Source organism: Sordaria macrospora, chromosome 1, assembly GCF_033870435.1.
Source record: "Sordaria macrospora chromosome 1, complete sequence".
NCBI classification, from domain to species: domain Eukaryota; kingdom Fungi; phylum Ascomycota; class Sordariomycetes; order Sordariales; family Sordariaceae; genus Sordaria; species Sordaria macrospora.
The window spans coordinates 6,312,980-6,336,530 of NC_089371.1; the positions used below are offsets into that span (position 1 = coordinate 6,312,980).

The 23,551-nt window shown below is 52.3% G+C and overlaps 8 protein-coding genes across 8 annotated transcripts; 5 read left to right on the plus strand and 3 right to left on the minus strand.

Moving 5' to 3' along the window:
• Positions 1-237: 237 nt before the first annotated feature.
• Positions 238-1,889, plus strand: SMAC4_01346 (uncharacterized protein). The gene is made up of 6 exons (XM_003352464.2): positions 238-421; positions 563-593; positions 668-750; positions 817-932; positions 1,033-1,203; positions 1,289-1,889. Exons 1-6 carry the CDS (start codon positions 362-364, stop codon positions 1,329-1,331), a joined length of 504 nt encoding a protein of 167 aa, XP_003352512.1. The 5' UTR covers positions 238-361; the 3' UTR covers positions 1,332-1,889.
• A 274-nt stretch (positions 1,890-2,163) lies between these two features.
• Positions 2,164-6,903, minus strand: SMAC4_01345 (uncharacterized protein). Its single transcript, XM_066089570.1, has 3 exons — positions 4,277-6,903; positions 3,157-4,209; positions 2,164-3,057 (listed from the first exon to the last, which is right to left on the minus strand). The coding sequence occupies exons 1-3, from the start codon at positions 4,416-4,418 to the stop codon at positions 2,948-2,950; spliced, it is 1,305 nt and encodes a 434-aa protein (XP_065945802.1). The 5' UTR covers positions 4,419-6,903; the 3' UTR covers positions 2,164-2,947.
• Positions 6,904-7,057: 154 nt separating this feature from the next.
• Positions 7,058-9,251, plus strand: SMAC4_01344 (uncharacterized protein). Its single transcript, XM_003352462.2, has one exon. It carries the CDS (start codon positions 7,101-7,103, stop codon positions 8,997-8,999), a length of 1,899 nt encoding a protein of 632 aa, XP_003352510.1. The 5' UTR covers positions 7,058-7,100; the 3' UTR covers positions 9,000-9,251.
• A 172-nt stretch (positions 9,252-9,423) lies between these two features.
• Positions 9,424-10,134, minus strand: SMAC4_01343 (uncharacterized protein; the record flags this gene model as incomplete). The annotated part of the gene is made up of 1 exon (XM_003352461.2): positions 9,424-10,134. One exon carries the CDS (start codon positions 10,132-10,134, stop codon positions 9,424-9,426), a length of 711 nt encoding a protein of 236 aa, XP_003352509.2.
• A 5,613-nt stretch (positions 10,135-15,747) lies between these two features.
• SMAC4_12907 (uncharacterized protein) lies at positions 15,748-16,707 on the plus strand. The gene is made up of 3 exons (XM_066091149.1): positions 15,748-16,085; positions 16,145-16,204; positions 16,284-16,707. The coding sequence occupies exons 1-3, from the start codon at positions 16,056-16,058 to the stop codon at positions 16,449-16,451; spliced, it is 258 nt and encodes an 85-aa protein (XP_065945803.1). The 5' UTR covers positions 15,748-16,055; the 3' UTR covers positions 16,452-16,707.
• A 10-nt stretch (positions 16,708-16,717) lies between these two features.
• Positions 16,718-18,080, minus strand: SMAC4_01342 (uncharacterized protein). The gene is made up of 2 exons (XM_003352460.2): positions 17,745-18,080; positions 16,718-17,677 (listed from the first exon to the last, which is right to left on the minus strand). Exons 1-2 carry the CDS (start codon positions 17,791-17,793, stop codon positions 17,028-17,030), a joined length of 699 nt encoding a protein of 232 aa, XP_003352508.1. The 5' UTR covers positions 17,794-18,080; the 3' UTR covers positions 16,718-17,027.
• A 386-nt stretch (positions 18,081-18,466) lies between these two features.
• SMAC4_12109 (uncharacterized protein) lies at positions 18,467-19,360 on the plus strand (the record flags this gene model as incomplete). Its single annotated transcript, XM_066091060.1, has 2 exons — positions 18,467-19,164; positions 19,195-19,360. 2 exons carry the CDS (start codon positions 18,467-18,469, stop codon positions 19,358-19,360), a joined length of 864 nt encoding a protein of 287 aa, XP_065945804.1.
• A 2,391-nt stretch (positions 19,361-21,751) lies between these two features.
• On the plus strand, positions 21,752-23,435 carry SMAC4_01341 (uncharacterized protein; the record flags this gene model as incomplete). The annotated part of the gene is made up of 2 exons (XM_024655228.1): positions 21,752-21,860; positions 21,931-23,435. 2 exons carry the CDS (start codon positions 21,752-21,754, stop codon positions 23,433-23,435), a joined length of 1,614 nt encoding a protein of 537 aa, XP_024511135.1.
• Between the last annotated feature and the right edge of the window lie 116 nt (positions 23,436-23,551).

A 23,551-nucleotide genomic window follows, 5' to 3' on the forward strand; every position in this document is an offset into this window, starting at 1 on the left:
TGGTGAGTGCTCAAATTTCCAACCACCCATTGTGATGTTGATTCAAGAGTTTTGGAAGTTGAGGTTGATGCAAGTGGAAAGCCAAGCCTGCACGCACTGAAGGTGTTCCTGAGCGTGCACGTGACTGCAAGCGCTAATGCCCTTAACACCAAGCCAATCTGGGGCAGGCGGCAGTGGTCCAAGCTTCCCGCTGCATCGCTGCGTCGTTGCGTCGGCTGGCTCCATTGAACCAAGCAGCGTCTCGAGTCTCCAACTGACGAACATCCCGCTCGACATCACAGCGCCTGGCCCCAACTTTTCGCTTTTTCAAGCTACTATCGCCGCCAACATACGGAATCAGTCTTGTCTATAAGCCGTCACCATGGCCGAAATCATGGCCGACTCGGAACTTGCCCCCAAGTTCGCGCCGTTCATTGGCATGGTACGTCAACACCAGTCGCGAACCGACCCATTCCCGGTGGCCAACAAGGTGTAGCTGGGATGGGATGGATGGGACACAACCACGCAACAACATCACTCGACAACAACATCAATGTTTACTAACAATGTTTTCTCTTACCAGGCCGGCATCGCAGCCGCCATGATCTTTGGCAGTAAGGCTCTCGATTCCCAACTTGACGTCTTCCCAATATTACAAAGGCTGACCATGTCGTTCACAACTTCACAGGCGCGGGCGCCGCATATGGCACAGCCAAGTCTGGCATCGGTATCGCCGGCGTGGGTACCTTCCGGCCGGACCTCATCATGAAGGTTAGTCCTTCCCCAGCAATGTGTCTACAGTGCTGTCTTGCAAAGACTAACATGCTCTTTTGGTAGTGCCTGATCCCCGTCGTCATGTCCGGTATCATCGCCGTTTACGCCCTTGTCGTAGCTGTCCTGATCGCACAAGATCTTGGGCCGCCAGGATCCGGTCAACATTATAGCTTGTTCAAGTACGTTTCAGCATCGACGGCGTCTAAGAGTTGACAGACACGGAATTTGGAGGTCATACATCTTGGGAAATGGTCTAGCTAACTTCGGCTTCCACCACAGCGGCTTCATGCATCTTGCGTGTGGTCTATCAGTCGGCCTCACTGGTCTTGCCGCTGGCTATTGCATTGGTATCGTAGGCGACAAGGGCGTTCGATCGTTCATGCTACAGTCGAGGATCTTTGTTGGCATGGTTTTGATCCTCATTTTCGGCGAAGTTCTCGGTCTTTATGGGTAAGAGCAGCCAGCCAGTCTAGCTGATGTCTTTGATGGCACTCAACCTTTCCGAGCATTATGCTAACCGAGCCTCATCACTTAGCCTCATCGTTGCCCTCATCCTCAACACCAAGAGCAAGGGCTAAATATCTTGTCTCCGAATCAAATCAGTTGGGAGTCCTTATCCACGGGCAGAAAAAAGAGAAAGAGTGCATCTACTCTTGGTGTTGCACAAACTCAATGTGAGCAAGGAACTGAACAGGATAGTATACGCTCCAACGACGAAAATAACGAGCTCTGTTCAAAGAAAGGAAAGAGGTACGGATGACAGCTGAATGAATGGGTACATGGGAGGGGGGCGCAAACCTGAAAGTGTATAGCATTTTGGCCTGGCGTTTAAACGGAATTGCTGCTGCTACTGGTTTGTTTTGTTTTTGGGCTATAGTCTTATTGGGGGGCAGAAGTAGAGAAATAGAGGCAAAAGACGTCTACATCGCCGATGTGATGGCACGACATGCCAGCACCTTTCTAGATGCTTGGGTTATCATCTGCCTGGTCTTTGGTCTTTCATCTCATCTGGTTACTGTCATCGCATCTAAGAACCCGACCCTTTCTCCTCCGCTCACGTGTGGTTCGGCCTTTTTCTTCCTCAACTTGACAATATTATCACATTCGTCAGTTCCTTTGGTCCTTTGGTCCGTCGGCCCTCAAACTAAGTCCAGTGACAACGGAGAGGTTATGAAGATACAAGACGTAATGCTATCGGATTAAATGAACCAGAGTTACCAATCGTAAAATAATAGTCATCATCTTAACAACCGTGCGTACCAAACTTAGAGGTACTTTTTACCACTTTTATCTTACGTATTGATATACATAGTCGATGACTCGTAATACCACCACACGTGATCTCCATCAAGTCATATCTTCACAATTCGACAGAAAAATTTGGAGAAGCGATCAACTTACACTGCCTCGACTAAACCACTTTTGGGGATGTTTTACATGAAGATCGGTCGGTGCATGATCACAACATCGACCTACACTTTTATAAAAGCTTCACGCCTTGTTTCTTTCCTAACGTCATGCTTATGCATGTTGGACATTGAGACTTAAAAAATGATAACCTAGACAGGCCTACTTCATTCTGATTCTCATCCTCATCCATGCCAACTTTCTGCAAGATCTCTCGGAAAAATCAACATCGCTCATATCATTCGTTCAATTTCAAAAACCCGGCCGTTGCCGCCAAACTTCTCCGAAATTTTCCAAATCATCACCAAAAAGAGAAAAGAAAAAGGACAACACAGCGAAAACCAAAACGCCATGATGCAAAACGTGGGACAATGCCACACTCGGAGTCGTCGTCCCCCATGCAAATGGGGAAGTGAAGCAAAGATAACACCGCAATCCATCATGGCAACCCAACTAAGCTCCTGGAGGGGTTCTCGTGCCATAAACCATGCCATACCTCCTTTTTGACTGATTCAACAGGGAAAAAAAAACAGAAAAGGAAAAGGGAAGACAAAAACCGAAGGAAAGGCAAAACAGGGAAAGCAAAGGTCTAAATCGAAATGGAAAAATTCGCAAATGCAAAACGCCTTTGAATGATGCGCGTCATGTCTCTCCGGATGAGAAAGACGACAGGGAAAAGAAAAAGGAGATTCGTCTCATCATAATAGCAGGTGGCTTTTCAGCCTTGCTGCTGCTGCTGCTGCCTCTCGCCGCGGCGGCGACACAAAACCCGACACACAGCCCGACGCTATCGCGCCCGCATGCCGAGTCGGAAAGGCAGCTTGTTGGTGCGCGTCTCGACGTTTTTGCGAAAACGGCGCCAGCCCGGTTGGCGTGCTTCTTGTTCTCTCATGAGGTCTGTGCAGATTGAGTTGAGAGCCGTTAGCATCTACAACGAAAGACATGTCTGACTGGAAAAAAGTCATTGAGAATGAGAAGACGAAAAGACAAACGTACTCAAAAACAGATCCCACCGATGGTTCTCCTGAACAAGGATATCGCCATTTTCCCTCGCCAATCGTTCCCGCCGTGCTTTGGCCGCCGCCTCCTCGCCCACCAGATAGGGGTCCTCGAGCGGGCGCGGGCGCGCCGCGTTGTTGGACGGGTTGTTGTTGTTCCGCTCCTCTTCGATGCGGTCGAGAGCACGTCGGAGGCCGTCCAGGTTGGTGGTCGAGGCGTTGGCTGCGGCGCGCCGTTGCGCAACGTTTTGGTATTGCCGGAGGTTGGGGTTGGAGGACATGGATGAGAGGGACGGGATGCGCAAGTCGCCGAGAACTGGGAAGTCGGTTCGCGGCGCCGGGCCGGAGGGGACCGGGGGAAGTCCGACGCGGGGAGGAGGGGAGGGAGAGCTGGTGGATCGGGAGGGAGTGGTTTCCGTGGTGGTCTGAGCCCGGGTCCGGCCGCCGGTGACGGGACGGGGACCGGCGTTGGCGGTGGTGGGCAGGGATGTGGAGCTGGCGGCCGCGCTAGTCCTCGGGTTCAGGTTGGCGCTCCGGTTGTTGCTCCGGGTGTTGGTGCTGTGGTTTCCGAGCCTGGCAATAGTGCTGGAGCTGTCATTGGCGGCGGTATTAGTGCCGAGGCGGCTGCGGTTTCGTGTGCTGGTGTTGCTGTGGTTTCCGAGCCTGGCAATGGTACTGGAGCTGTCATTGGCGGCCGAGTTACTACCGAGGCGGTTTCGGTTTCGTGTGCTGGTAGTGGTGGTTGCGGAAGTGGTGTCGGAAGTAGTTCTTCCGCTAGTTCTACCGGTGGTTCTCGAGGTACCCCGGGAAGTACTTCCGGTAGAAGTTTCGGTGGCAGCCGCTGCACGGGGACGGGGGCGGTTGCGTTCACGGCGGGGCTCTTCCGGCGGATCGGGCAGGGTTGCGGGAACTAAGGAGGAGAGGACACCGAGCCGGCCGGCTATGTCCCATCCTGCAGCTGGCGGTGAATAAGGCGGTGCAGGCTCATCCGGTAGGTTGTATGGATCGGCATATGAATAACGATCCGAATGGTAGGAAGGCACCTCAGAAACTAAATTATGTTCGACTATCAGTGCATGTTTTTATTTGAAAAGCAGAAATTATTTTGTTAAACTTACTGTAAGAAGGTGCGACGGAGCGGATCGAGGCGGTCTCGGCCATGTCGATCATAGAAGGAAAATGACGAGAAGGTGCTTGAGAGGCCATCTCGATCATAGAAGGGAAGCGGCGAGACGGCGCCTGAGTAGTGGTGGTAACCATGATTGCTATTTCCTACGATCCTCTTGTCGACCCCAAGCTACAAGTAACTAAGACAAAGAGGAGAGGAAATTGTAGAAAGGAAAGAAGGTTGGGAAGTCACTGCCAGCGATGGGAGGAGGGCCGTGGCAGTAAGGCCAGCTGAGCGCGGTGACGATGATGCAGTAGGTGAACAGTAACCAGCACAGGCTTGTTACTCCAATGTGCTAGACGACACAATTACCTGATCTCCTGTAGCAATTCCAACGTTGTTCAGAGCGGGGAAAACGAAGCCTTTGACGCAGAGAACGGGAGAAGAGGAAACAATGAAACATTCAGATGAAAGAGACTCGAAGAGGCAGAAGAGCAACAGATAACCTTTTTAAGGTTCCCCAGCCGCGAGACCAAGACGCGGGGAGGTCTTGGAGACAGGTACTCGTTCGCTCGGGTCGACAGCAACCAAGTCGGGTCCAAGCACCACCAACCCTGGTAGACCTGTGCAGCTTGCTGGAGCTACCTACCCCAGCCCAGCAAAGGCCCAGTCCCATCGACCCCCTTCGCGGCTGCGAGGCAGTGTTGTAGCAGCTCCGTACAGTGGCCCAATGTCCAATAATACCCGTCCCGAAGGAGCCAGAACGGGGTTCCCTCAGGGGCCAAGAAGTTGATTGTGGTGACACGTGAGAAACGTTGTGGGAGAAACCAATGAGGAGAAGAGGCAGCGCGGCCAGCGAGACTCACCGTCGGGGCTAGGTTCGGACCATGTTCTGGAAACGGGAAGAGAAAGAAGATATCTGACCAGGGGAGGGACTGGAGGGGCACACACTGCACGCAGCACCTCATCGGCAGCCTGAAAAGGCAAGAAAGAAGGGTCAACAAGCAGGCAGGGCAGCTCTAGCGCACCTCGCTGCCGTTGGATACGCCAACAAGTGGAAAGGTGTGAACCCTGGCTGCGTTGGTGATCGTGGTGATGGTGGAATGGTGGTGGAGCAATGGGCTTCAGAAGGACGAGACTCGACGCCTTGAGGTTTGTGGCTTTCGATATGGAAAATGGAAATGGAGGGGGCTGCGGAGTTTTGGTTGGAAGCTTGGCGCCGCACCTGCGTTGACTTCTTTCATGCGAGAGGGACCTGACTTTGGTCCGTCAAAAAAGCAGAAAGACTGCGTTGAACGAGGGGGGAAATGCACAGCACCAAGATACCGGGCCACGTACCTGACGGCTGGGCTGCAGACACAACCGCAAACACATGATGCGTGGTCGACACCAACTTGACTTCATATCTGTGTGCTTGTCTGGGAATGCATGTCTTGGGCCCCGAGCTCGAATCCGGGAAGTTGGAACTTGTTTTGAAACATCGAGATAAGATAGGCATCCTGCCATTGCATCAATAGCATTGGCGAACCCGGACTGCGCCGGCCGATATTGACCCCGGAACCCCGTCATCCACGAGGTCGGATACGGATAGCATCCACCATGGAATGCCACCGAGGTACCGAAGCTCCTCAACTTCATCATCGTATGGGGTCGCCGTCGTAAAGTTGGAGCCGGGCCTGGGTGCGTCATGGGCCATGGCCAGGGGAAGAGCCGCTGTTGCAGCCGTCTTGCTCGATGCCCTTGAAACCCGCCTTATTCCATGGCATACTCTATAATGGTACGATTCTTCTTGTAAACTGGAAAAAAAGGTCGCCTTCTTCGATCTTGGTATCGGAAAACGGCACATGGCCCAGTTTTCGGGCCATTTATAAGTCTTGTACCTGCAGTTGATCGCCCATGGTAGCCAAGTAAGACCCTCTTCGACCCTGTGGCGTGCGTAGCGTACACACCTTTGACAAGACGCAACAAGAGTTGATAAACAGCCGGGCAGACAACTGAAAACACTCTCAGGCTGGCATCGTGATGATTGCCCCTCATCTGAATTTCGCCTCGATTCTTTGCTTCTTCTCGCAGTATCCAGCCGCGCAGTCAAGGACCCAGCAAGGTCCACACATAATCCAAAACATTTCAGCGGTAAGAATCAAGCTTCGGTCAAGCGGAGTTGGAGAGGTTGGCTGAGGTTGGGTACATACACAGTAGCCCCGAGTATATGAAACTCACCAGGTCCACAGAAACCACCGCCTATGGAGTTTTGCTCGCTGTAGAATTCTCGGCGGCTGACCAACAGTCGGTATAGGAAAAATGAGAATATGCTTGACTGCCCTCCATGAGAATAAAGAGGCCAGTTCCATACCAACAATATTTGTAAAGTTGAATCACGAACCACGATGCTGAGGTAACGCCAGTATCTAGTTGTGTCAGCAGACACCCCAAGCGACTGCACCCTCTTGAACCTCCCGTCTCGTGAACATTGCCGCTTTTATCTCGAGGTTTTTATCTGATTGCACCATTTCGATCTGCTGTTGGTCCCGTCGTTGTGGTGTTATTCAGACCGTGTGCCCACCTGCCGAATCGGTCAGGGTGGTTGGGAAGCTTCACGTGGCTGTGCATAAGCGTGCCCCAGTCACGCACCCAAGCCACATTGACAGCTGAAGTCTCGACATTCGCGGCAGGCACGTCGATAAGCGTTGCCTGCCGGAGCCGGCGGGTACCCTGACGGCCAGCACCCTCGGCGCTATGATAACCAGAAAGACAACACCGACATTGCAAAGCTGCATAGTACATTTACATTTGAACATCAAGCCGACATACGTACACATCAGGAACCCTTCGTGATGGCTGTAAAAGCCTCCGTCCTCGTCGCCAGTGCCATCGCGACACTGGCACGGGCAGCGCAGCCCGGAGCTGCTTCTCCCATCGCCGCGCCCATGCGAGACCTCGTCTGGGGCAAGCTCAACTTCCTTCACACGACAGATACCCACGGCTGGCACGGCGGACATCTGCAAGAAGCACAATATTCGGCCGATTGGGGCGATTACATATCATTTGCCGAGCATCTTCAAAAAGAAGCTGACGAGCAGGGCGTTGATCTGCTCCTCGTCGACACAGGCGATCGCGTCGAAGGCAACGGACTATACGATGCCTCAAATCCTAAGGGGAAATACTACTTTGACATATACCGCGAGCAGGACGTCGACATAATATGCACAGGAAACCACGAGCTGTACCATGCCTCAACTGCCGATGGAGAGCACCTGCGGACCGTCCCGAACTTCCAGGAGAAGTACATTGCGTCCAACCTGGACTACATCGACCCTAAGACGGGACTGCAGATCCCCATGGCGCAGCGGTACCGCAAGTTCCAGACCAAGAACCAGAAGCTGACCATTGTCGCCATGGGTTTTCTTTTCGACTTTACCGGAAATGCCAATAACACGGTGGTGCAGCCTGTGAGGGAGACCATCAAGGAGCAGTGGTTCCAGGACGCCATCAGAGAGAACCCGGATGTGTTTGTGGTGATCGGCCACGTCGGCGTGAAGATGCCCGAGTTCAAGGAGATCTTCACAGCCATTCGTAAGCAGAATTGGTTCACGCCCATCCTGTTCTTCGGCGGCCATGTGCACGTGCGTGACGCGACGGCGTATGACTCCAAGTCGTTTGCTATCGCCAGCGGTCGTTACTTTGAGACGATCGGCTGGATGTCGGTGGACGGTGATCTGAAGAGGACAACCAAGGACGTCGTCGCTGCTGCTGCCATCGACGTACCGCCCTCGGCTGAGGTCGCGGGACTCTCATTCCACCGCAGGTATATCGACAACAACCTGTTGGGTCTCTACTACCACACCGGGTTGGACGAGTCCACGTTCTCTACCGACCATGGACGAAACGTGTCGCAAATGATCGCCCAGGCCCGCAAGGATCTCGATCTGGATTACACGTTCGGTTGTGCGCCGAAGGACCTGTGGATGACGAGGGCGCCCTATCCTTCCGAGGACAGCATCTACACGTGGCTCGAGAAGGAGGTTCTTCCTGAGATCGCCATCAATAACGATCGGAAGGATGTCCCTCGTCTGGTCATCATGAACACCGGTGCTATCCGGTTCGACATCTTCAAGGGCAAGTTCACGAGAGATACCACATACATCATCTCGCCCTTCCTCAGCGTCCTGCACTACATCCCCGACGTCCCTTACGAGGTTGCCAGTAAGGTTATTGGCTTGCTCAACAATGCCGGAAGGATCATGGAGGAGGCTAGTGTCATGGAGGAGCAAGCTCCTATGGATCCCCGCTTTATGGGCATTCCCGAGCAGTTCGCCATTACGGAGGACATTATCCACGAGAAGCCAATGCCTTCCTTCACAGGTGACTCAGCCGTTGAAGGACAAAAGCCACTGTCAGGCGATGGTGGCTCTAGGAAGGAGCCCGTTCTGGTCGAAGGGTATACGACAAGGGATGACATTGGCGATGATGGCGATGATGCTGTCCACTCTGCCATTAACTTCTATGTCGTACCTAATTGTATCCAGGCTGAGGTTGGGTTTTCACCCAAGGAGGATGATGAGAAGCCTGAAAAAGTCGATCTCGTTTTCTTTGACTTCATCCAGCCATGGGTCATGGTTGCGCTGAAGATTTCTGGAGGTGATTACACTAATGATGATGTCAAGAGTTATGTCGATGGGACTTTTACGGAGTTGATGGCCGGCTGGATCAAGGAGAACTGGCCGCTCTGCTGATTGTTAGTTACAGCAGCGGTGACGTTCATAGTCTTACGGGTATGGGGAACTTTGGGTAAAGCGATATGGTACTGGGGCTCGGTATAACGGCACGGGATATGTCAATTTGGCGTCAATTTGTTAATGATGAAACTGGATTATGGCATGTTATATGAATTATGAACGAGGTACTGATGTTCAAGTGCACATAGCATAAGGAGTAATATAGGGGACGCGAATATTATCAACACAGCACTTAAGCTGAACTTTGTTATTGAATCTCCCCAAAGCATTACGTGTCCCATTGATTTGCGCCCCAAACGCCGAGCCATATCCGTGTAAATGCTACAAAACGAACCTTCAGGATATCCGTGCAACAGACTTACACTCCCGTCCCTTTTTTCTCAAGCACCAACTGGAAGCTGTCCCAGTCTTCTTCGCGATGCTATAGCTGATCCAGCAGCCTCCTCCTCCTCCTATCAATAAGCTCCTGCTGGACCTCCTCCATCGTAGGCAGCTCCCAACCCTGTCCATCACCTGTATCACCCGGCAACGGTTCCCAACCCGGAGGCGGCTCCAACCCCGCCGCCGCCTTCGCCAGGTTCTCAAACGCCTGTCTTTCCCTCGCCGCCTCATACGCCAACAATTTCTCGTCCTCCTCGCCCGGCGCATACCCATAATACGCCGCATCCACCTGCTTCCTCAAATCATCTCTCGTCTCCAACGGCTTCTCATCATCCTGCTTCGCCCTCATCGCCGCCTCAAACAGCTCCTTAACACCAGGCAACTCCCTCGCCCGTCCAAAATACTTATAACCCCTCCCTCCACCAGGTATCTCCCTTCCAGCTTCATCGTACACCTTCCCGCCGCTCCGCATGTAATTCGGGCCGCCCAGGTTGCGGATCTGCACCTCCCACATGTGCTTCTCGCGCATGAGCTTGTTGATCTCATCGTTCAGGTCGCGGATCTGGAAGTCGGAAAGCGCCGGCTCTTGGATCCGCGACACCTTGCGCGAGATCTCCTTTAGAACTTGCCCTCGCCACTTCTCGCAGGCGGGGATGCTGTCTTGCTCGGTGATGGAGCGCGGGCGGCGCGTGCGGCCCGCGTCGATGATGCCTAGGTCTGCGGCTTGCGCTTCGCGGAAGCGGAAGAGCATCGACTGGGCTTTTTCGGAGTTACGCGCCTGGATTTAAGGGGCACTGTTAGTACAGGGATCTTTGTGTGGTTTAAACGGTGGTGATTGAAGGTGTGGAAGGTCTGTTGAGAACTGTACCATTTTGAACGGTGATTATGGGTTGCGTTGGGAGATTAGGTGTTGATTGTCTGTTGAAGGGTATTGCGATTGGTGACCTAGACTTGCTCTTCGAACGAGACAAGTAGGATCGGCTGGTAATTGAAAGGCGCAGTGGGAGGTCTGATTGTGGCCAGCCGTGAACTTTGAAGTGTTGCTAGTCGGAAATTCAAAGATGATGTGCAGGTACAGGAAGGCTGCAAGGCTACGATCGATGCCTCGTTTGCTTGGTGGTGTGGCGTTTCCTGCGATTGTGGCCCGAGCTCCACCGCAGATGATCATAGGGCGCCGCAATTCGAACGCGTCTTGAATTTCAACCTCCTTCATCCAACAACCGCGGTCAGGAGTTTGGTCTCGACTTGACCAGCTCACCTCCGAAACAACGACTATCTGTGACCGCCCTCTGCACGTGGAATGCTCCTCGGGCTGTTGCCGCAGTATCTGCGCGGCCCTGGAGGTCAAGCTCGACGAGGCTTTGGTATGGCTCTCACAGTCTCACTCGGTTGGGGAGCTCCTTCCACGTCTGGCGATGCGGCGATACGGCGATGCGGCGATACAGCGATGCGGCGATACGGCGATGCCCGAGGATGCATCTCGCTCTTGCTGATTGAGCACGCGATTTGGGGATAATGCGAGGCGAGCCAACGTTTATTTGGCGGATACTTTTCTCCGTCAATGCTTTCACCTCTCATTTTCCCGCAACATTCATTTCACCAGCGCCTGGCGACCCTCTTCGAACTCGCAACTTAACTACCCCTCCTCAAGTCACATTCCAGTTATCGCAAACTTACCCAGGGCACCACCTCTCTGTCACCCTCGTCGCACCCTGCTGCTACTCCCGAGGTCTTGCAGTGAAGAAAACCATCACAATCCAGGGTGTCTTGATTCCACCGATAGGGGCATCTTCCCTCTTCGAAGAGTTGACGAACCATCTGGCAGAAGATGAAAGCCCAACAAGAACGGATATCTGAGCAGACCTCGACAACACCTCCCATCTCGCATCCCCTCAGCTTTCCCACTTCATCAACACTCTACGTTCTTCCCTCCCCTCCCACCCACATCATTTCACAATCATCACCACCTGGACAAGTGTACATCTGGTCCTCTGCCCTGGACCCGGTGCGGCTGTCGCTTCAACAGTCTCCCCAGCACGAACGTCTCACAGCCAGCTTTATAAATCGCCGACTCCTACCCATGGGGTGGTTCTTAACCGAAAGTTGTTTAAGAACCCCTTACTCCATGGAAGGACCGGGGCTTGGTTGCCGCAAGGCTGGATGTCCTGTCTTGGAGCAGACCTATTCACGCCTGACCCGAAAGGAGACCGGCTCACAGGTATGCTCCCAGGTTATGGACATCATGTGAGACCCGTTCTGCCAGCTGTCGAGGCAAGCATCGGCCTTGGTCCAGAGCGGCAGATCCAGATCGCAGGCGTCCGGATGAAGAACAAGTGTTAGAGGGACCGTCATCCCACACCTTGGATAGCTTGGCTGAACGCACCACGTACCGAGCCCTACTGTTGCAAGCACGATCGATGCCTGGGTGGGTCATGGGGCTGTCCTCAATGACACTCTCACGGGGTTATCCTCAACGACACTCTCGCCTTATCCAGGAAGAGATCGTGCCCAATTGCTGGGGTGAGGCAGAAGGGGGTCTGATGTGCTTGCTGCACGGATATTCTCCTTCGCGCGAGGTACGTTTCCAGCCACACCATGGCCGTGGGCAGTTTGTCCTCCCTGGCTTTTGTTTCCCTCATCCACTCCCCTCTCCCCGTTTCCCTCGCTGTCTTCACTCCCTGGGTTCCTTTCCACAGCCCGCAATGACGAAAAACTAAACCAGAGGTGCGCCGACGCAGAAGGGGTACTTTGTTTCTCTCACTTTCTCTCTGTTTACAGGCGTGAAGGCTTGTAGGGAGACAGACGCCTCTTTCGCGTCTAGAGCAGCACCGATGACGGATAAATGTAGTTTTCAATCGGAGGGGGTTTCCGGGCAGAGCTCACTACTCTTGCCTGGGGGCCTTGGAGTGAGATAGGGAGAGTCATACACCTTTCCCTTATTTCTTCCCAAAACACTGTTTTCTTTGACAACTTGACAATGAACACGGAAGCCCGGTGATGACCGAATTCCAAAAAGCCAAATTTGCAGGCAGCAGAGCTATAGGTCTACAACAAACCTTTCTATCACTGAGAGGGAGATTTGGCTCGTGTTATCAGTGAGAACTTAAGAGAGCTAATCTGAGGGTCTTTCGCGTGTTCATTGTCATCTGTCATTCCCCTTCATTCATTTACTTTACTCATCCATTCTGTTTGGGTTGCTGTCTCCGACCAGAGCGTGTAGCTCTCGCTGATAGTTTGCTGTACAACTATCCATGTATACAAATGTTCTACACTACTCGTCTGGGCTGGAAACGCCTCCGGCGACCCATTGCTTGCAATCAGGGTCAGACTAAGGCGTTTCTAGTCCTGACGAGTAGGAATACGCTAGGAAAATATGCGGTTGCGGATGGAACGCAAGATAGTCTCAACCGAGAAAGGAACAATTAAATCAATGGTTTTGACTTTTCATAATGTCGCTACGATGTCGTTCGCGATGCTTGTTGCTATGTAACTAAGTGACGGACGTAAGTGACAAGGACAATGTCCGTTGAAGCTAAAACTATGCAGACTTTCGCCCTCTGATAGGTGAGAAGACACCTAGACTTGGCCAGCCCTCTGAATCTCTGATATCTAGCTGTTCACCAGCGCTATGAATCACAGAAAGTAATACTGTAGTCTAACAGTCCATCTAGGTCCAGGCCGCAATCCACCTTCTCCCTGTACCGTAAGTTTCCCTTCCCGTTATCTCCGGACCGGCTAACCCGGGGAGTCCGGGCTTGCCGTTCCGGTCCCACACACATTGTCATGATTCATTCAGTGCAGTACGGTATGTATCAGATCCAACCAACTCCCAAGTCCAGTTTCCGCTGCTCCATCCTCCACTCAACATGTAGTCATGGAATCTATTAATAACTTGTTTACCTTGCTACCTGCTAATCTGCTAACCTGCTAACCTGGCTCGGATTCCACCGGACCGATAACCGAACCGATGATATGATCGATGACCGATGATCGATGACCGATGACCGATGATCGATAATGGATGGTAGAGCAGCTGGAAGCTGCGAGCTGAGGGGATCATATCTGAGTCTCAATGAGGCGGACTGCCCGCAAAAATGCTTATCCAGTCACCTAGTTGTCGTCCAGCTGATAGGCACTTGATAGACAGTTGATAAGAGGATGATACTAGATACCTAGATCGTTTGGGGGCAAATGATACGATGCTTCAGATACCTAGTGTAGGATGACCTAACTGGCGATTCCGGACGCAGAAATGGCCCAAAATGTTATACATTCAGCATTTCTTTTGATGTTCAACGAACAAATAGTGGACTAGATGGGTAGGTAGATAATGGCAGCTTGGAGATATACGAACCTACCTCTATGGCGCAAGGCAAGATGGTGATGTTCGCCAACAATGTCACAGATTGGAGAATAAAGGGTGCCTGAGACAGTACGTTGTTCGACACTACAAACACACCCTCTTCGGTCTTCCTACCATGGATAGACTTAGCGTCTCAAGTGCCTAGATCGTCTCTGGTATCGTCACTATGCGTGGTAATCTTCCATGATACGACGGATCCATCTCAGGAGAGACAGTCTCTCACATCATAACTATTCGACCCTGACTTCAAGCCAAACCTTTGTCGACAAACGGGCAGTCCTAGCCACCAACTCCCGTTCGGGCCATCTAGTCCAGGCTAATGGTCAACCATTCACAGACAGCCAGAGCAGAGACACACCAAAAGCTGAGGCAAGATGGGGAATGGGGGCGGCTTTGGGAAATGGATTGGGTTATCCTATCACATATTACAGCATTTCAATTTGAATGACATGCATACGGGTAAGGTAGCTTTGGGGCGCCATCTTATTATGCAGATGTAACAGTAGCAGTTGTTTGAAGCAAATGGAAAGTTGAGGTCAGTTAGATGAGGGAAGCATATGTGGAGATGACGGATGAGGTTGTGGGGGGGATCGTGAACGATTGGAGATGCAGGAGATCGGGGACTGGAGGACTGGAGGGCGGAGACTGCGGAGAATGCTGTGATACTTCAAGAGCAATGGACGAGTGGTGTTTTGGGGATGAGACATGTGCATATGTGAATGGCATGCATGGAGAAAGTTCTTAATGGTTTAGATGGCGATGTGGATGGCGATAATTGCCGACTTCGACGCGAGAGGCAAGATGGTTGAAGCTGAGTTAGGGGAGCACGACAGGGCTCTCGCTTGATCGTATAGGCTTGAGACGTCGATGTGGGTTGATGATGATGCGAACATCGACGATGGACTGGACGTGAGTCGTTGTGCGGTTGAGGAGAGTGAACATTGGTGTTGCAGCTGCCTGAATGGTTGAGTGTTGGTTTCTCATCGTGGTGGATAAGAGGAGAAACAATGCCACGGTTCGCAGGGAGAGGGCAGTTTGGGCTTTTTATCGTAAGACGGATCGCATGCGGCACTGCCCTATGGCTGACTCGGTCTTTCTGGGAAACAAATGGTGCGCATCGTTGGTTGTTGTTGTTTTGGGTTCAGCGGTTGTTTCGGGCAGCATTGCCGCTGACTCCGGGCCCCTGGTCATCGCCGGCGCCGATGACAATGATGAAACGAGAAGCGTGCCTTTGACGGTAACCGTCGGTATAAGTTGGAGAAGAACTCGGAAGAATGAGAATGTGGCGACGCGGTTGCGTCAAGGATGACGGGTTAGGAAGGGGAAGAAACCGAGAAAGGGATGAAAACATGAAGCAAAGTTTCGAATCATGCTGATGGGACATTGGCATCTGCGCAGGAGACATCTGAGGCCTGCTTCCCGTTTCTTTATCGACCTTTGACGACATACGCCCAGCGGAAAGAGCATCTTGCTACTTTGCCCATCCTGGTCGTCCCGCCCTTACCCCTCCCTTTGTTTTCTAGGTGCATTCCCTTTCCTCATCCGTGCTTTCCTTTGTTTCCCGGGTGGTTGTTTCTGTTGCGTAGGCTGGCATATTGGGCGCCAGTGGGGTTCTAGATCTCCTGGAGGGCGGCTCGATTTTCGAAGGATGAAACGCCATTTGCTATCTCCGATGCTTGTTATCAAGCAAATGTACGTTTCCATGTGAGGCGATGTCGTGATGAGCGGCACGTAACTTTGAGAAAGAGCTACTCCTTTCGACTCGGACACTAGGTGCATTAACATGCAAAGTCGACCATGCACATACTGCTCAGTATGGTATTACCACACAATCACCTAACGGTGGATTGGCAAATCCGGTATGGAAACAACGGGAAGCACTGCTGGCTGCTGGGTCTCTGCTGGTATTAGCTGTTGGCTCTTACCCTGTTGGCTTCCAGTTCATCATCATCTCCTCCTCCTCCTCCTCCTCCTCCTCCTCCTCCTCCTCCTCCTCGCCTTCCTGGAGCGTGTATAATAGTCTGCTCGGTCCCCCTTTCCTAAATCCCACTTTTTCTTTTCTGGTCCTCAAGCTTCCGCTTATAGCATCTTCATTCCTGCTTTTCCCTGTACTGTTCTTCCTCAACCGCATCATAGACATTTTTCAGTCAACGCCACCAAAAATCTCCTCCTTTTCTACTCCTTCATCTGCCTCTGTTATTAGTTATTGGCTTCACATCATAAACAGCGACATTTACAGATCCCCCCCCCCCGGTTGCTTTTCCACCTGATAGAATCATACAACGTTTGAACATTTGCCAAAGGACGAGATGGACGGATGTTACTGCGCAAACTATTACGTTAGTTCATCCTATTCAACCACGGCATTCATCTCCAGATGTTGATTGAGTTCTCACAGGGTTCGATCCGTTGCACCAATGCGGTGATGAGGTTCGGTGAACGATGCAAGATGTGCATGGTAGGTCGCTCCGCGGAACAAAGAAACTTGGTCAGACAAAGAGGATAGTCGGGCTAACCTGATCCCTCCCACATCGCAGTTGCAAAAGACTGGTGCTTCACTCAGCCATGGTCTCCTACCCGAGCATACGGACCTCTATATAGGATCTTCGTCGACGCGTATGGCTCAGAACCGGGGCGATTCTAGGAGCAGCTCTCTCAGTTCTGCCAGGTCTTCTCAGCAGTCGTTATTAGGCAGAAGGCACTGACTGGGTGGAGGGCTTGGTACGATCGAAGAAACATAGCGACGTTTGCGGGACGAGTCGTCAAGAAACAGGAAGAAACAAACAGACAACAGAGGAACAGGATTCCGATGCTACAATAATTGGAAAGACGGTATGAAGGAGATATGGAGATGGAAGCTGGTGTATTGACAAGGAGTTAGGACTGGGTAATCAACATGCTCGAACTGGACTGGAGGAATGTCAGGCAACAAAAGGCAAGGCTTTCCTCGATGCGTCGGATGCGGGGCTGAACGATCTCCGTTCTCCCAAGTTGAGCAGTTGGGGGAGGCGTTTGGTACAAGGGGGGCGTTCTTTGGTTGAAAAAAGTAATCGCTCTCCATTTCTGTCCTTTGTTTAGAGAACCACTAGGAAGTTATGGACCACATGGTCGTGTCATTGATGGTGTCACGAAATTGAGGTGACAAGACGATCATTGACTGGATATACACATACCAGAAGCGTTTCATCAACATCAATATTCTTCCATCCTCATGGCCAGCAAGAGGTTGGACTTGATCAAGTGGTGTTATGTCACCGTTGAAGTGGACCCATCCTTGCGTCTCACCACAGTCGGCGTCGTTGATAGTATCCCCTCTCCTCAGGCTGCGCCAGCTTCTGGATCTCTTCTTTGATCAGCCTTCGCCTCTCGGCCGGACTGACTGCTTTCTTGGCCCGCATATCCGGATCGGGGTGTTCGAGCATTCCTTCTGGGATTTCAATCGGGATGCCTTCGTTTGTCCCTTGTTGTTCCGCCTCATCTGGTGTCGTGCTGTAATCCTGTTGTTGCTGCCCCTGCTGAACCACCAATCTCTCCTGCTCTTTCTGTTGCTGCTTCCTTAATTGCTGCTGTTCTCTGTACTTCCGCGCTCTTTCTGATGATGTCTTTTTATTTTTCGCCTTCTGTGGTATCGACTCTGGTGCTGGTTCCTTCAGTGTCGGTATTGGCTTCTTCTGTTGGTTCTCCTCCTCTGTTTCCGACGTCTCGTGGACCTCCTCTGGCGTAGTGGGTTTGATCTCAATGACAATCCCATCGTCTCGTACCGGGACAACAGTATCATCAGGGAACTTGTTGTTCACCTTTTTGAACTGATCGGGTAAATATGTTTTCGGGGATGGCCTGGGAGCTGGTTTGATGGCCTGGCGAAGGTCCCGCAATGTCCGTTGCTGGATTACATATCCGCTTAGGAAGAGGGCTGCTGTGAAGATAAATACTATTTTTACTACATCAGTCGGAGGATTTCATATGGACAAGGAGGCCGGGTGGTGGGAGATGCATACCGATGCCCGATGAGAAGGCGAGAGATACTTGCGCCGAAGTCAGCAGCATGGTTGATATTTATGTATTGTTAGGTAGGTGGCTGCTGCGTCTATCGTGCCCACAGTGCACGGGGGCTGCAGTTTGCTGAAGGCTGGAGTGAGGACTTGAGATGCAGTTTGAAGCCAAAGTCCGCATGTAAACAAACGGTGGGATTTTATCACCAACAAAACACCGAATGAGAGAGAAGTACATATGCAGGTTACCTTTGAAGAACTGTATTTTCACATTCCCGTTTGAGTCTCCATCTTCGTGTCCCTCCCCCGTCACCTCTCCCAGCCCCTCCTTTCACACGCCGCACACCGCGCTTGAGGCTGTCGCTTGTCGCTTCATTGGAAGATCTGAGCTCGCTGTGTCAGTCACAACAGCTGAACACCGCCAGTCGTTGGAGACTTGGAGGGGCACCCTGGGCGCCTATCGCCTACTTATCGATAGCCGGCAGTGCAGTGTTGGGTGCGATGATTGCCGGCTTGGTGCGTTAGATTGCCTGCCGCAAATGCCCGCCGTGTCTGCTTGTGAGACTTGGCGCTGTCAATCATTCGAACCTCGACCTCGACCTCGAATTCCACTGTCAACAACTTTTGGTTCCCTTCCTGTCCCCAAGAAACAACGCCAACACCACAAAGCCACAACCACCGAATCCTTCACACCCTGCGGCCACTACATATTTCTACACGACAAGGACATGAGCAAATCCGAATTCCATCGCGCCGATGAGCGCCGCTTCCTCGACGAGCGTGGCTCCTCGGGCCCGCTCGCGCCCAACGGCCTCAACCCCGCGACTATAATGGAAAAGGCGGTCCGCGAACGCATCATCGACAGCTACTTTTACAAGGAACAGTGTTTCGGTGTCAACGAAGCCGACATTGTGGACCGCGTCGTCGAGCACGTCGACTACATCGGCGGCGTCGCTGGCACCGTCCAAAAACCCACGCCATTCCTCTGTCTCGCCTTCAAGCTGCTGCAGCTCGCGCCCTCCGACGACATCCTAAACGAGTATCTACAATTTGGCGGCGAAAAGTTCAAGTACCTGCGCGCACTGGCACTGTTTTATATCCGCTTGACGAGGAAGGACCATGACGTGTACAAGACGCTGGAGCCGTTTCTGGAGGACAGGCGGAAGCTGAGGAGGAAGGGCAGAAACGGGACCAGTTTGACGTATATGGATGTCTTTGTTGACGACCTGTTGACGAAAGATCGCGTTTGCGCTACGAGTCTGTGGAAGATGCGGAAGAGGGACATCCTGGAAGATCTAGACATGCTTGAACCGCGCGTCAGTCCGTTGGGGAACATTGAAGATCTATTGGAAGAGGAGGACGAGGAAATGCGCAAGGCAGAGGAGGAGCAGAATAATAACGACAGCGAAAGCGAGGGAGAGATCAGGTCAAGGACACGTTCGAGATCCAGGTCGAGGTCAAGAACACGATCAAGATCGCGCACACCTAGGTCACGGTCCAGGTCGAGATCTTATTCCCGGTCCCGATCACCAGTAAGGAGGAGAAGATCAAGGACGAGATCGAGGTCGAGAACACCGGAGGACGGAAATGACAAGGAGAGAATGGATGTCGGACCAGAGTAACGCCAGCAGACTCGCCAGCAAAGCTCTTGATGTGGAGGTAGGGACGTAATGTCTGCCACTTGTACAGGCCTGTGCCCCAGAGAGGGCTTCATATGCAAGACTTGGGAAGAAGGTGCAAACCCCTTTCCAAGCAGGGCTTCCTAGGAGGATTTCTAGACCCTATCACGTCCAAGGTCAGATGTGAGCGGTACAAACAGTTGTGGCTATAACCTGCCATTCCAGGCTTCGACATTATTATTTGTGCCTCGAGGAACACCTGTCGATTTTCCATATTCAGATCCAGATTTGGAATATCGCTGCATGGCGGAGTCATTGATCAAGGCTCAAGGCGATCTTCCGCCGTTGCACCTAGGTGCATCAGCATGGCTGTTTCGAACCCGCGGACCAGCACATATGCTCCTTCAACTCTCGATCGCCACCAAAACCACTGCGTGATACGCGGCGGAGGCAAAGGGCATATTTAAATATGCATGTTGGGTTCAGGTCCGATGCTAAATATATTTAATAGTACTGCATCCTGCACCACCAAACTTGGAAGGCAATTCAGGATACCCAACTTGACGTTTGCTGTCTACGAGTAAAAAACAAGCCATTTGCCATTTCCTCACAAGGATTTCTCTTTCCATCTCTTCACCAAACTCGCCATCATCACCGAGGACCATCTTTTGTTCCCTCCCTCTTGTTGCGGTTCTCGTAACAGCAAACTTTAGTGTTCATCATCACTCCTGGCAGTTTCCATCTGCCAACCCGATAGAATCATGAGTTTCACGAAATATCTTTGCCTGGGGATTAATCCCATCTATCTCGCTTTTCCCATTTTCCCTCTTCTCTTCCTCTGTTGCACCATCCTCAGAGTAGGTCTTTCTCTAAGACACGATGACGAAATCCCACTCCATGTGCAACGATTTCGGGGTAATGCCCGAACAACTCGACAACATAGACCGAACCTCGCCGTGCGTTATCTCTCTCTCTTGTACCTCTACGAATGAAATCCATTTGCTAACTTTTCACGAGGAGTTTTGTACACTATATGCTGAGATTATCGACACTTTACACGGTAGGTCTCCGACTACGAGGGACTCCTTACCTTGTTAACTTTGTACATTTGCTGATGACTATCTGCTTCCATTAGAAATCCCAACGACTCAGGAAATCGTGGGCAGCCGCTCGTCTGTAGTACCAGGTAGGTCTTCCATTATGTATGAGTGATTCATCGAGATTGTCCTGTTTGTTGATAACATTTCTTCATTAGAAATGCACCAGCTTTGGCAAAAGTTTGGCTGCCGCCGTCTTCGCCACATTACTGGTCCTTAGCGCCCGGCGTCTTAAGAAAGAAAAGCCACGACATATACTCCCACAACCCGAAGACACTGACGCCATCGATACAAAACACCCGCACTTCCCACCTCCCACACTCCTTCTCCCGTGCCGCAAATGCAACGCGATAACGACGATCTCTCTTTGGATCAGCAACAATTGACGGAGGATAGCTGTCGCGAGAATGTGACACAGAGAGCTGGACCCCAGGTCACCCAACATTCCTTTGCAACATGTCCCGTTTATACTTCCCACGAATCTCTATGGGTCTGCAACACTGTTTCCAAATGGCTTAACAAATCAGGATAGGAAAGTCTCGCCTGGTTGTGGTGGTGGCCAAAGCATGGTCAAGAAGCATGGAAGCCGTCTTATGTTTGCCATCTTGGGAGGAATTGCAAAAACTACTCTCTGGGGTTGCCTGCAGCGCTTTCGTTCTTCGATCGGATACTTAGTGGTGTTTCCTTCCTTCTGTTTCCTATCATTACTTTAAAATCTGCGCTTGGTCTGGAGTCAACTTCAAAGGACAACACTTGCTGGGTGGGTTCAACATCAACTTCAACGTGCTCTGACTATCATACTCTTTTCTAGAGAGTATCCAAAGCCTATATAGTTATAATGACAAACTCAGACTTCGTGCTTCTACAAAGAGTTCTCCTGGCACGCTTCAAGGTTCCCGACAAACTCAGGATGTCGAAGTCTGTGTGAAAACAGACCATTTAAAAATATCTACCAATGAGGATGACTGAGGCTCCTGACTCGTAAGAAAATTATATTCATGTTCTGTGAGATTCACAAAGTACGTAGCCATGCCTAGGAATAGTTATCCTCAAGTCCATGGGGAAATCCGAGACGACTAACACGCAGTTCGTGGACGTCAGACGCACTGTAACCCTAACCCTTATCAGCCTTATCACAGCAACATAATGCCCGGGAATCCCCTCTCGAGCTCTTGAAGCTCTCGTCCGAAGCTCTCCCGATTCCCGACCACAGTGAAAGTGCAGAAACATGGTGATCCGACACCGCAACCGACCCAATTGAGCGCCAAATCGAGCTGGGTCGTGACCAAGAAACCACATGTCAGCTAGAATTGGGCGGCTGCGGGGCCTGTGTCTGCGCCATGTGAGCTCGACAAGGCAAACGTCGCCCATCCAGCGACGCTTCCTGAATCAGTTTATTTCCAGAGGTACCGAACGAGCATCTATGGTATTTGCATGTTTATATACCCGCTGACAAGGACCTGCTCTGGTTTGTAGTGCAACAAGATGACCTACCTGTGCTCGAACAGCGGCAATTCCGTCTTGCCGTAAAAGACAACATTGCCACGGTCTCTCCCAACCCCGAAGAGGAAACGCCTCTGACGACGACATGCGGCTCCAACTTCCTCGCCAACTACCGCAGCCCCTTCGAGGCCACCATCGTCACCCAATTGCGATCGCGCGGCGCTCTCTTGGTCGGCAAGACCAACCTCGATGAGTTCGGCATGGGCAGCCACTCGGTACATACGGCCTTTGGAGCAGTCGCGCAGGAGGGGGAACAGCAAGCAGTCAACAAGCACTCCGCAGGCGGCAGCTCAGGTGGAAGTGCCGTAGCGGTAGTCACCGGCGAAGCGGACATTGCTCTTGGCACCGACACGGGCGGCTCAGTCCGGTTACCGGCCGCGTACACGGGCGTGGTGGGATTTAAGCCCTCGTACGGAATGATCTCACGCTACGGCGTGGTTCCGTACGCCAACTCGCTCGACACGGTAGGATTACTGGCCAAGGAAGTGCGGCCCATCACTGAGCTTATTCTCGGATCGGGAGAGGCCGAGGGTCTCTGGGCCGAACACGACCCACTCGACCCCACGAGCCTTTCCCCGGGAGCGCGCAGACGATGCGCCAGCCAACGGGACTGCTACCATAGCGGTCCTCTCTCCAAGCACCCATACCCGCTCAAGAATCTCAAGTTCGGCTTGCCACTAGAGTACAACATCACCGAACTCTCGCCCTCGATCCGCGCCGCCTGGTCCGCCGCCGCCGCCAAGCTGCAATCCCTCGGCGCCCGCCTCGTTCCCGTCTCCCTGCCCTCGACCCGCCACGCCCTGTCAGCTTACTACGTCATCGCGCCCGCCGAGGCTTCGTCCAACCTGGCCAAGTACGACGGCATCCGGTACGGTACGCGGTTTACGTCTCCTACGGAAAGTGATGCTGCTGTTTCAGAAGGACAGGAAGAAGCACAAGGAAACCTCTACGCCCGCGCCCGCGCCGCCGGTTTCGGTGATGAAGTCAAGCGCCGCATTCTTCTAGGCGCGTACACGCTCTCCTCGGCCGCTATGGACAATTACTTCCTCAAAGCGCAAAAGGTGCGGCGGCTGGTGAGGCGGGACTTTAACCGCGTTTTTGCGCTGCCTAACCCTCTGCTGGACAAACCGGAGAGCTTTGAGCTCAGCGAGCTGCCGGAGACGGTCGGGCTGGAGGATAAGTGGGGGCCTACGGAGGTGGACTTCCTGCTGTGTCCAACGGCGCCGATGACAGCACCGAAGCTGGAGGAAGTGCTGAGTGAGGAGGAGAAGGATCCCGTCAACGCTTATATGAATGATGTTTTTACTGTGCCGGCGAGCTTGGCGGGGTTGCCGGCTATTAGTGTGCCGATGAGGGTTCAAGAAGAAAAGGAGGGGACGGGTATGGCTGGGTTGCAGCTTATTGGGCAGTATTGGGATGATGCGAGACTGTTGGCTGTTGCGGAGGCTGTGGCTGGTGTTGTTGGCGAGGAGCTCTAGGGAACATATAACTCGATGACGCTTGTATGCCAAAGATCACACATATACACAGTATGCATGGTGTTGAGGTATATTTGGGTTTGTTTACATAGTGATTGATACCCCTGCATATCCAG

Coding starts and splice junctions, on each gene's coding strand:
- SMAC4_01346 (XM_003352464.2), top strand. CDS start 362: ATGGCCGAAATCATGGCCGACTCGGAACTTGCCCCCAAGTTCGCGCCG. Junction 933..1,032: donor CAACATTATAGCTTGTTCAA/GTACGTTTCAGC, acceptor CTTCCACCACAG/CGGCTTCATGCATCTTGCGT. Junction 1,204..1,288: donor GAAGTTCTCGGTCTTTATGG/GTAAGAGCAGCC, acceptor CTCATCACTTAG/CCTCATCGTTGCCCTCATCC.
- SMAC4_01345 (XM_066089570.1), bottom strand. CDS start 4,418: ATGGTTACCACCACTACTCAGGCGCCGTCTCGCCGCTTCCCTTCTATG. Junction 4,210..4,276: donor CTCCGTCGCACCTTCTTACA/GTAAGTTTAACA, acceptor AACATAATTTAG/TTTCTGAGGTGCCTTCCTAC. Junction 3,058..3,156: donor TCGGTGGGATCTGTTTTTGA/GTACGTTTGTCT, acceptor CAATCTGCACAG/ACCTCATGAGAGAACAAGAA.
- SMAC4_01344 (XM_003352462.2), top strand. CDS start 7,101: ATGGCTGTAAAAGCCTCCGTCCTCGTCGCCAGTGCCATCGCGACACTG.
- SMAC4_12907 (XM_066091149.1), top strand. CDS start 16,056: ATGGACGGATGTTACTGCGCAAACTATTAC. Junction 16,086..16,144: donor GTTACTGCGCAAACTATTAC/GTTAGTTCATCC, acceptor GAGTTCTCACAG/GGTTCGATCCGTTGCACCAA. Junction 16,205..16,283: donor AACGATGCAAGATGTGCATG/GTAGGTCGCTCC, acceptor CCCACATCGCAG/TTGCAAAAGACTGGTGCTTC.
- SMAC4_01342 (XM_003352460.2), bottom strand. CDS start 17,793: ATGCTGCTGACTTCGGCGCAAGTATCTCTCGCCTTCTCATCGGGCATC. Junction 17,678..17,744: donor CGCCTTCTCATCGGGCATCG/GTATGCATCTCC, acceptor TAGTAAAAATAG/TATTTATCTTCACAGCAGCC.